We start from the raw sequence: 10,508 nt of genomic DNA, 5'->3' as shown, positions 1-10,508 counted from the left end.
GGCTTCCAGGACAAGCTCCAGCTCTGGAGTGGGCTGGCCCCAAAGTGGGTGGGAGAGCTAGTTTCACCTCCCGCTCCTGATTCTGGAGTTGGGGCTAAATGGATAAAACCGGGAGGGGGCCCGGTCCCCAAAGTAAGGCCTCGAGTGTCGATATCGCGGGGCCACCTTGGGGTCCTTGCGCGTGTGCCCAGGAGGCTGTGTCTGGGAGCCCAGTCAGCACCCCACGGCTCCCCTGGCCTGGGGGTGAGCGGGCGGCCCGAGAGCATTTCCAGCTGGGCCCTCCGGGAGGATGGAGGCCCTGACGTGGCCGCAGCCACGGGGAGGACACGAGGCTTGTCACAGCTGTCTGGGGGCTCGGCTCTGGGGACGGGCACGCAGACGGGTCCCAACCTCAGCCTGCTGGCTGGTCAGGGGAGGGGAGTCACCGAGGCCGGGAACCCTTGCTTCCCCGACTGTGAGTCGGCCCCGCCGCACCCTGCCCCAGGCCTTCGGGCATTCAAGCCCCTCGCCGCTCAGAATTCGCTGCACACGCTGCTGACCGCGGGCTGGCGTGATTCCTCGGCCAGGACGCCCAGTGCCGCCGGTGGGGCCCAAGGCAGCCACCGCAGCAACCGGGGCCGGCGGGGAGCCCCTACCCAGGGGAGGGCACGGAGATACCGGAGCATCCGGGCCCCCAGAGAGACGCTCCACGGACGTGCCAGCCCTGAGGCGCCTGCAGGTCCCAATCTGGAAAGTCTGGGCGTCAGCAGAGTGGGAGGGGGGCACCGGGTGAGCAGGTGACAAGGGGCCCGGGGGCTGGGACTGTACCCCCATGGCTCCCACCCCATAAACATATCCAGACACTCGCCACCCCTCTTCTTCTGAGCCCAGGCCTCGGGCACCGGGTGTGTGAACCGTGCGCCCCATCGGTCAGCCGCTCTGCCCTGAAAGGCTCTGATCGGAGCGACCGTGTGACAGAAAAGACACAGGAGAGGGCCCGGGACAACAAGGCCGGGGGCGGGGCCGGGGGGAGGAGACAGCAAGCGGTCACACGTTATGGACGCCCGGCTGATGGAGACAGGGCCAGAATACACTCGCTAGGGGACAGCATAATGACGCCTGGCGGTCACACACATACACACGCAACTAGGTCACCTGGAATCTCTGAGAGCAGGGGGAGTCCCGCCTCCTAGTGGCCCGGGGGCCCGCAGCTGGCCTGTGGGGTAGGGGTTAGGGAGAAGCAAATGCACTCTAGATCGCACTCGATCAGTATTCACCTCCACCTCTCGGGAGGTCTTGGACCTGGGCTCCGAGAGGAAGGGGACCTTAACGAAGGACAGCAGTGAGCTGTCGGCTCAGGACCAGAGGAGGGTCCGGCCTGGCTCGGGACTGACAGTCCCTGGAAGGGTACCCACCCCGGGGTCTTTGAGGCGGGGCTGTCTGAGCCCTGTGGGGCTGCACAGAAGTTGACTCTGATTCTGCTGGGCTCTGGGTTGGGCCGCGAGCCCTCTTGGCTCTCCTTGGTGATTTTGAAGGTGTAGGGACTCTTCCCCCCTGCTGCAGGCGGGCCTGCTGCTTTCTGGGGTGGGGGGGGCGGGGCTTAAAGGGCTAGTTTGGGACGGCAGCAGGGGACATGCCAGGCTTCTGGAGCTCCTGCCGCTCTCGCCCACTTCTGCATCCATGTCCCTCGTGGAGACCACGGAAGTCGTTCAGGAGGGTGCCTGGCTCTGGGCCGGAATCCTGTCTCTGCTGGCTGCATTCGCCCCTGGGCCCACCCCTGCCCCTCCCCGTTTCTGGTCCGATACCGGGAGGACCTGGATCTCCTATGTATGTGTTTATGCCCTGGGCCCCCTCCCCTCCCCCCCTTTCCCAATGCTCTCCTGGAGTCTCGGCAGCCCTGGGCAGGCAGCGCCCCAGCCCCTGAGCAAGCAGGAGAGGCCCTGGGAGGAGGGGAGTCTGTGGCCAGGACAGCCAACATCCCTGGGCGCAGAGGAGTCGCCTCCTGAGACTGCTGGGCTTGGCGGGGTGGGGGGGCAGCAGAAAAAGCCCCCTCCTCATGCCTCCCCCTGACCTGGCCGCTCCAGGGACCCAGGGCTGACTGTCCACCACCCAGCGTGGCACCCAGCGCTGGGGCGGTGAGCCAGACCACCTTCTGTCTAAGGCTTGGGTGCTGGCCACCCAGCCCTCACGCCTGGCAGACTTGGCCTGGAAGCCGGAGAGGCCCTCAGTCCCTGTTCCAAGTGGCCAGAGTAATGGTGGAGGGAGAGGAGGCCTGGACGTGCCTGGCTGTGTTGGGCCCCAGGAGAGTGAGGGGTGTCTACAGATTTGGGGGGAGGGTCGCTCAACTGAGCAAGGGAAGCTTGGGCCAAGCAAACCAGGTGCCAGGGACTGGGATTCTCTCTCTGAAACGACAGTGGTGAGCAGCCAGGAAGGCGCCGGGCGTGGGGAGCAGCGGGTGAAGGGGCAGTGGGTCCCCGACGCAGCCCCCTGGGACAGCAGCGTAGGGGGGCTGCCGAGTCTACACCAGGCTCCTGGCGCCGCTGGAGCAGCAGCGCCGGTGCAGCAGGGAGCCAGGCGGGCAGAACTGGTGCGGGTGGTTGTAGGGGGGAGGGGCGGGGGGCAGGGGCGGTTGGTGGGCCGCCTTGACCGGGGAGCCCGGGCCGCCCAGGGCCGTGGAGGAGGACGCGGCGTAGCAGGATAGGGCCTGGCTCAGCAGGGGCTCCATGCGGGCCAAGCAGGGCTGGTCCAGGACGATGACCTTGACAATCTGCTGGCACTGCACCAGGGTCCCGGGGGCTGTGGGCGGCGGTGGTGGCAGCAGAGGGGGCTGCTCTCTCGAGGGGCTAGGCTGCAGGTCTGGCGCTGGCGCTCCCCTCTCGGCCCCCAGCCCGGAGTAGTGCTGGGACGTTTGAAGCCTGTTGTGAATTGACACCTAGTTTAGAAACAGCCAGAGAAGCGTGAAATGTTACAAGACTAAGTCCCAGCTGCTAGGACTGGCCACCCTGGGCCTCCCTTCCCCCCTTCCCCGGCCCCTGTGCCCACCGGGGGCTCGCAGCCCTCACCTCGGCCCGCTGCCCATCTCTCCGCCACCCAGAGGGCACCCAGCTGCCAGGCAGAGGCGCTGAGCCTGGGTGGAGTCCAGAGACGCTGTGCTCTACCCCGGCCTGAGCGGCCTGGCTCCTTCTGTGGGATGGGTGGCTGGACCGATGGACTCAGGTCCTGCTGGGTGGCCCTGGGCCCCGGGTGGGCGCCCACCCGCCTTCCCACCAAACTCGAGCTGGAAAAGCAGGGGTATCTGCCTGTGCCCTGCCTCCCAGGGGTGTGCGGCGGACACAGGGACAGAGTCAGGAGTCAGGTGGCTTGGAGCTTTGCAAGCCCCTAACCCTCCCACCGGGTTTTTAAAGGGAGGCCTTCTCATCACTGTGAATCACAAAGGTGTCCAAACCCTGGAATGCCAGGGACCCCGAGGGGTGGTCTGGACCTGCCCCATCCTCCCAGACTCCCCAGGGCTGCGCCCACACATTCGAGAGCGGCCAAGGCCAGAGCCAGGTCCCCAGCTGCCCTTCTGGCCCAACCTGGGCCCTGGAGAAATGCGTCCGGCTGCAGGAGGGGGAACCCAGAAAGGGCTTTAATCTTTCCCCCTTGGGTGGGGCATGAGGGGGTGGCCCATGGAGGGCACTGGGAACTAGCCTGGCCTCCTCTTGCTAGCAGGGGAGGTGGAAGAAATAGGAGGATTCTGGAAGGAGAGGGGTTTAATTCCTCATCCCTCCAGCTCACCAGCCTGTAGATACGACACACGATCCCCTTCTGACACCTGGGCCCTTCAGGGAGCGGCTGAGACCCTTCTCTCTGAGGATGCCCTCGGGGACCACGACCCAGGCCCGCTGCTCAGTGCACGGGGGGCGGAAACCGAGGCTGCAGGGGAGGGGATCCTATGGCCAGGTCTAGACCAGGGGGCCCTGCCCTAAACCATCTCACAGCCCTAAGCCCGCAGATCCTGACCCTGTTTACTGGCAAAAGGTGCAGTTTCAGGGACGCCCCCTCCTGGGTCCGGGCACTGCCCTGGTGGGCTGCTCGGCTCTCCAGCCCCGTTCCTCTGCCCTTGGGTTTTCACAAGCCCCCACCGCCAAGCTCCGCAGGCTGCAGGCTCTACTCTCCATTCTCAACCTCCAGCCTCAGCAGTGTGTTGTAAGCCTGAGCTTCCCCCGCCTCCCAATCAGCCAAAGGAGCCCCGGAGCCCCTCAGTGCCCTGCCAAGCCCTGGGGTGGGCCGAGAGCAGGACTGCGTCCACTTCCCTCTCGGGGAGCCCTCTGTGGTCCTCACTGGGACAGAAGGCTTCTGTCCACTGCTGCTGGGGAGGGGTGGGTACGGCTCCTTTCCCCACCTGCTTGTGTTCTGAGTTATTCCCTGGGAGAAAGTGGCCTGAGACAGTGAGGCAGGCCTTCTGCTCTCCGCCCCCAGACTACAGCTGCCCTTCCCCAGGCAAACGCCTGGCCGCCCCAGTCCAGACCCTCCGAGCCCCTCTGTGGCCGCAGCCCTGGCCTCACCCTGCGCCTCCTCTTTGCCTCCCCTTCCCCCCTCCCCCTCCACTGTCTGCACCTCCCTCCGGTCAGTAAGTGAAAAGCAGGAAGTGACAGCAAAACATTCCCTCACTCTGACCCCCTTCTCACCTCCCTGCTGATGAAAGACAGGAGAGAGAGAGAGAGAGAGAGAGAGAGGGAGAGAGAGAAGATGGAACATGGGTAGCAGGCCTGACAGCTCAGACAAGCTGGAGAAGCGCCCGCTGGCGGGGTGGCCAGGCAAGGACAGAGGGGCTGGAGGACGCGGGAGCTCAGGGTCCAGCTGAGAGGCCGGCGGTGAGGCCGCCTCTGCGCAGGCGAGCAGAGGCTGCCAGAGCCCTGGGACTAGCCGGGGTGGCAGCCTTGCAGATAGCCACGTGGCCCTCTGGGCCGGGGAGGAGGGGATAACGGTCCCCAGATCGCGGCCCTCCCCGGGCAGGGGGTGCTAAGCCACAGGCAGGGCTGGTAGAACAGACGGAAGGGCTGGTAACTTCGTGTGTCTATCTGCGAGGCTGGAGAACGGGCAGCTGCAGCATGATGGGCAGAGGAGGGGCAGGGGGTGGAATACCCACCCTGGGGGCTTGTCAGCTGCTGGGGCAGGAAGCTCCTCCGTGTGAAGGTGCCTCCTCCAGACACAGGTGTGTGTGGGGGGGGAGAGAGGAGAAGCTGGGGTGTCCCGGGGTGTCCCGGGGCTTCCCCAAGCTTAGTCAGGCTGGGGGCAGGGCTCCTCCCTCAGAGCCCGAGGTTGGGGCTCCTCCAGCTTGGAGTGAGGGTCCCTGGAGGCCTGGCAGAAAGGAGTGAGGGGCTCAGCAGGGTCCGAGGGGAGCCAGTGGGGAGGGCTGGGGCCCAGCAGGCTTGCAGGGCACCTGCATGCCCCGTCCCAGGTGGCCGCCGGGGGGCCTGGCAGGCACCAGCTGCTGCTGCTTTTCCAGTCCCCTCCCTCCAACGTGGACAGCCTTCAGGTGCAGCAGCTGCCCGCCCTCCTCCAGGAGAAGCCCTAAGACAACCCCACCCCCAGCTCGCCTCACCTCCTCCCGCACATCCCGCCCCGTGGCCAGCTTTCCAGGTGGACCAGCTGTCCTGGGCGGAAACTGTACCCTCCCAGCCGCCTCCACTTCCCCCAGAGGCATCTAGGAGGGCAGGGTCTGCCCTGCCGTGCTCACTCGGGCAACAGACCTAAGGGGTGATTCTCGAAGGGGCCAGGCTCCCTGCTACAGAGGCTGGCAAGATGTGGAGGAGGGAACCTTGGTCTCTGATACGGGAGCATCAGGACCACGGCAGTGTGCGGGGCGGCAGATTCGGGGGACTGCGGGAGGGATGTGATGGGGGCGTTGGGGGCTTTATCTGCACGCATTAGTCTGGGAGCTCGGCCTGGGGGGGCTCGGCGGGGAGGGCGGGCTGGGGAATGGGAGGGGACGCTGTGGCTTGATTAGGTGCTGGAAGAGTGGTATTACCCATGCTAGCAGTAACTTTTTTTTTTTTTTTTTTTTTTTTTTTTTTTTATTTCGGAGAATGAGAATACAAATGAAAACAAAAGCAGGATTTTGACAAAGTGGTCCAGGATGGTATCATGAAGGGACCACATCTGTCTAGACAACCAAAAGGGAATGGTGTAGAGATCAAGAAACTGGAGGAATCGAATGCATGATCATCAGATTAAATCAGATCACCTTCTAATAACTATGTATGAAAGACGGCTCTGGAGGCTGAGAATTTTGATATGTGGGGTGGAGGTGAGAGAAAGAAACACGAGAAGACAAGCAGAATGGACCTCCCAAACCTTCTCCTGCTGAGATGACAGCTGAGCTTCTGCTCCTCACTGGCACTCAGTAGCTGCTCTAAGTGCTGAGAGTAAGTAGCTATAATCAGTGGCGGGACAGGGGTGGGGCACGAACCCGTGTCCCCTGCATCGGCAGGCGGACTCTCAACCACCGCGCCACCAGGGAAGCCCTAGCAGTAACTTTTAATTGTATCTCTTGAAATTGGTAAAATGGTGAGTCGGGCTGGGGAGGCATTGATTAAAACCTGAGAAGAGAAACAACAGAGACAGTGAGAGGAAGGCAGGGGGCACAGACTCACTCACCTGGGCAACCAGGCCTCCACTCACCTCCGCCGAGCTCTCCGCCGCCTTCTCTGCCGGTGCCGCTTCCCTTTTGGCTTTGAATGCAAAGAGCACAGGGCTCACTCTCCACCTGGCCCTGTCCCCGCACAAAGCCCTGTCTCCGCCGCCCCGCAGCCCCCAACCAAGCCTCCCTGCAATTCAATGCGGCGGCCGGAGACTCCAGGGCCCCCACCACTCTGGGGGCAGTGGACTGGGCGTCTGAGCCCAGCTCTGCCGCGTACTAGCTGTGTGACCTTGGGCAAGATGCTACACCTCTCTGGGCCCTCATGGACTAGAAGGTCTCTAACGTTTTTCCTTCCTTTACCCACAGTCAGAGCGCCCCATGCAGACTGTGCAGGTTGGTTGTGAGGAGGCCTTGGTTCTTGGTTCCCAGAGCAAAAGGGGGCTCCTCTGTGTCTGTGGCACAGGCTCCGAGAGGGAGGGGCCACGTTCCTTTCCTCCTGCTACTTAGCTGAGTGGTGAGGATTCAACTGCACGAGCCACAGGGCAGGGCCTGGCACAAATAGCTGATAATGGCTCTGACTGCTACCAGGGCTTCCTGATGGGCCTGGCACAGCACCAGGGACCCTGCAGACACCCGGGGACAGCTTGATGATTTTTTCTGGCTTAGTCACCCCTGACTCCCACCCCTACCCACAGCAGGTACCCCAGAGCCCTCGGCTGGGGCCCCTCTGATTTCTCACACCCCTGGGGAGGGTGCTAGTTCCCTTGCTGTGCACATCACTCTGCTTTCTGTAGCACAAGCGGAAGCTGGGGAGGAAACTGATAGACAAGGCCCCGGAGATACACATCAGGGCCTGGCCAGGGGCTGCAGCTTCCCAAAGAGGCAGGCTGGGCTGCAGAGAGTGGAGTGGGGCAGGGTGTCCGGGAATCAATCACAGCTGAGGTTTGACTCTATTACACAGCTGTGAAAACAAGCGTGTACTCTGACCTTGTAGAAATAAAGGGCCAGGACTTCCCTGGTGGTGCAGTGGTTAAGAATCCGCCTGCCAATGCAGGGGACACGGGTTCGAGCCCTGGTCCAGGAAGACCCCATATGCCACGGAGCAACAAGAGTTGTGGCCCGTGTGCCACAACTACTGAAGCCTGCGCACCTAAAGCCCACGTTCAGCAACAAGAGAAGCCACCGCAATGAGAAGCCCGCGCACCTCAGTGAAGAGTAGCCCCCGCTCGCTGCAACTAGAGAAAAGCCTGCGCACAGCAACAAAGACCCAACGCAGCCAAAGATAAATAAATAATATAAATTTATAAAGAAAAGAAGGAAAGAAGGAAGAAAGAAAGAAAAAGAAAGAAGGAAAGAAAGAAATGAAGGGCCAGCTGAAAACCAGGGCGGGTGGAGAATTATGAACGCATGGTGGCAGGTCAGACCCATACACAGAGGAGACACCACAGTGAGGGTCTCCATGAGCTAAAAGAGCCCCAAGTCTTGCTCGGAAAACAAATCTCTTCTCCCAGCTGGTGTGACCAGTCCTGTGATGCTGATAGAGCATCTCGGCGCCACGGCCGTAACCGGGGGTTTGGAACCAGCGTGGAGCCCACTGGAGTGTCTCAGCTCAAGCTGACGTCCTGCTGGGACCCTGGCTTTCCAGGGCTTAGCACAAGGCACACAGCAGGCACTCAGTAAGTGTTCATTAAATGTAGGAATAAACGACTGAATTAATTAGTGAACAGTTCTGGATGGTTCGCTGGGGTTTGCTGGGATGGGATTTAATTCTCATGCCACCTCTCCTAATTCTTTTCTGTTTGGGGCAGATGGAGCAGGGGTGGGGGGGTGGTGAGGGGTGGAGACAACTCTTCCTGTCTCCCTGCAGGTTGAGGGGAGGGGGGAAGGTAGGAGGGGGCAGTGGGAGCGGGTCTAGAGAACGTGGCCAAAGGTGGTACAAAATCTGAAGCCGGCTTGACTTGTCTGGAGTGAAAATTCAGCTTGAAGAAATCATTTGAGAAATGGGGTTTGAGGTTCATCTGGTTTCGGGGTGCCGACTCGGGCCTGGGATTAGAGAGTGATGTTGGCTCATTAGGGAAAGGTCTTGATGGGGCAGATCAAGATTTCCAGACCCTTCTGGCCACCTGCCTTCTCACCTGCTCCCAGCCACAGACACGGCACTTTTTCCTCACGTGGCTTCCCTTTCCCACAGCCCTAACCCCCGGTGTGCGGAAGGAACAGGCGAGCACTGGGGCCCTGAGCCTGATGCCTCCAGGGGGAACCGTTGACCTTCCTAAGTGGACACGTTTCTCTCTCACCTTCCCCCTCAGTCTCACTGCTAAAGCCCCAGCAGATGAGGCCACGGAAACGAGCCTTTCCCTCACCCGAATCCCCAGGACCCCAAGGCCAGGGGCGCTGAGTGGCCTCCACGCGGGCCAGGGCCGCAGGTCTGGAACTCACCTGTGGGCGATCCCTGCTTCGACTGTGGGTCCACCTGGGCTCCCCCGGCCTTGAAGGAGAGAGTCTTCGTTCCTTGCTGCTTCTCCAGCTCCCCTGGGGAACGGAGAGGCTCGTGAATGGAGAGAAACCCCGACCTCTAGCACACAGAGGGGAGAGGAGAAATGAGACAAGGGCAGGAGGAGGACGAGGGGCTCCCAAACACGCGGCACCCACTCCACGTCAGCTTCAATGCCGGGGCTGGCAGCGCCTGTTCTGGCAGCCAGAGAGGAGGTGCAAGAGGTTGATAAGAGGGAGGCAACAGCCTGGGTCTGCATCCTGGCTCTGATGCTGCCTGGCTATGTGGCTTCAGGCAGGTTACTTATCCTCTCTGTGCCTCCCTTAAGGGGACTGCAGTGTCCACTTCAGAGTGTCATTAAGAGCATCACAGGAGGCGACTTCCCTGGTGGCGCAGTGGTTAAGAATCCGCCTGCCGATGCAGGGGACACGGGTTCGAGCCCTGGTCCGGGAAGATCCCACATGCCACGGAGCAACTGAGCCCGTGCGCCACAACTACTGAGCCCGTATGCTGCAGCTACTGAAGCCTGTGTGCTGAGAGCCTGTGCTCCGCAATGAGAAGCTCGTGCACCGCAACGAAGGGTAGCCCCCGCTCGCCACAACTAGAGAAAGCCCGTGCGCAGCAACGAAGACACAACGGAGACAAAAAAAAATAAAAGATAAATAAATAAATAAATTTAGAGGAAAGACGTTAAGACACTTAGAACAAGGCCTGGATGTTGCAAGGGCTCAGTAAATATCAGCTCCTGTGACATCAAAGGCTCACTTGGTGTGGCAGCCTCAGCACCGCTGGTGCCGTCCAGCCAGCTGGCTGAGCTCCCCCGACGAGGAGGTCCCAGTCGCCCGAGGCCCCGGTAGAGGTCTGTCTGGCTACTCGGCTTTAGTTCCTCTCTCTAGACTGTAAACCTGTTCCTTCTGTCTTTTCTCGGTGCTGCTGGAGAACGGCCAGTTACCCTCGGAGATTTGACAGCCGTTATTAAATCTCTGCTCCGTCCGTCTTCTCCAGGAGACATCACTCGAGTTCCTTGTATTAAAGCTACTCTCTTGGGTCCCATTTTCTGCCTGTCTAGTCGTCTGTAATCTGGGGGCACCGGCCTGCAAACCCCAAACCAGAACCATTTGTGCCGATTGCCCGAGTCACACCATCAAGCAATACTCAATATTTTTACTGAAGTGAGAGTGGCTCTCTCCCCCCCAGAGGGGCCGTCTTGGCTTTGGAGAAGTTAGCGCTGTTAATTACAAGCAAGGCATCCGAGGAGCCTGGGTGCCAGTCTTGTTCTGTCAATGACTGCGTGAATTCGGACAACTTGCTTAAGTTCTGTTAGACTCAGTTTCCTTATTTGCAACGTGAAGATGATACTCCTCACCTCCTGGAAGGATGGAGCAACAATTCATACAACAGGCTCGGCAT

General features: G+C 61.1%; 1 protein-coding gene across 2 annotated transcripts in view; it reads right to left on the bottom strand.

Annotated features, from left to right (window-relative positions):
• Nucleotides 1–2,203: 2,203 nt before the first annotated feature.
• IQSEC3 (IQ motif and Sec7 domain ArfGEF 3) overlaps nt 2,204–10,508 on the bottom strand; it is a 97,892-nt gene continuing 89,587 nt past the window's right edge. The window contains exons 12-14 of one of the 2 annotated variants that reach the window (XM_007469466.1): nt 9,044–9,136; nt 6,646–6,695; nt 2,204–2,911 (exon numbers count right to left, since the gene is read on the bottom strand). In XM_007469466.1, the coding sequence (XP_007469528.1) occupies nt 2,498–2,911; nt 6,646–6,695; nt 9,044–9,136 (557 nt within the window). In that variant the 3' untranslated portion in view covers nt 2,204–2,497. Of the gene's footprint in view, nt 2,912–6,488; nt 6,564–6,645; nt 6,696–9,043; nt 9,137–10,508 lie in introns of those variants that run through there. The other variant, XM_007469467.1, reaches the window with a different exon arrangement.

Source organism: Lipotes vexillifer, unplaced genomic scaffold (genome assembly GCF_000442215.2).
Source record: "Lipotes vexillifer unplaced genomic scaffold, Lipotes_vexillifer_v1.1 scaffold395, whole genome shotgun sequence".
Classification (NCBI taxonomy): Eukaryota; Metazoa; Chordata; class Mammalia; order Artiodactyla; family Lipotidae; genus Lipotes; species Lipotes vexillifer.
Note: the sequence above shows the minus strand (reverse complement) of the source record. Positions and strands in the feature narration are given on the sequence as shown.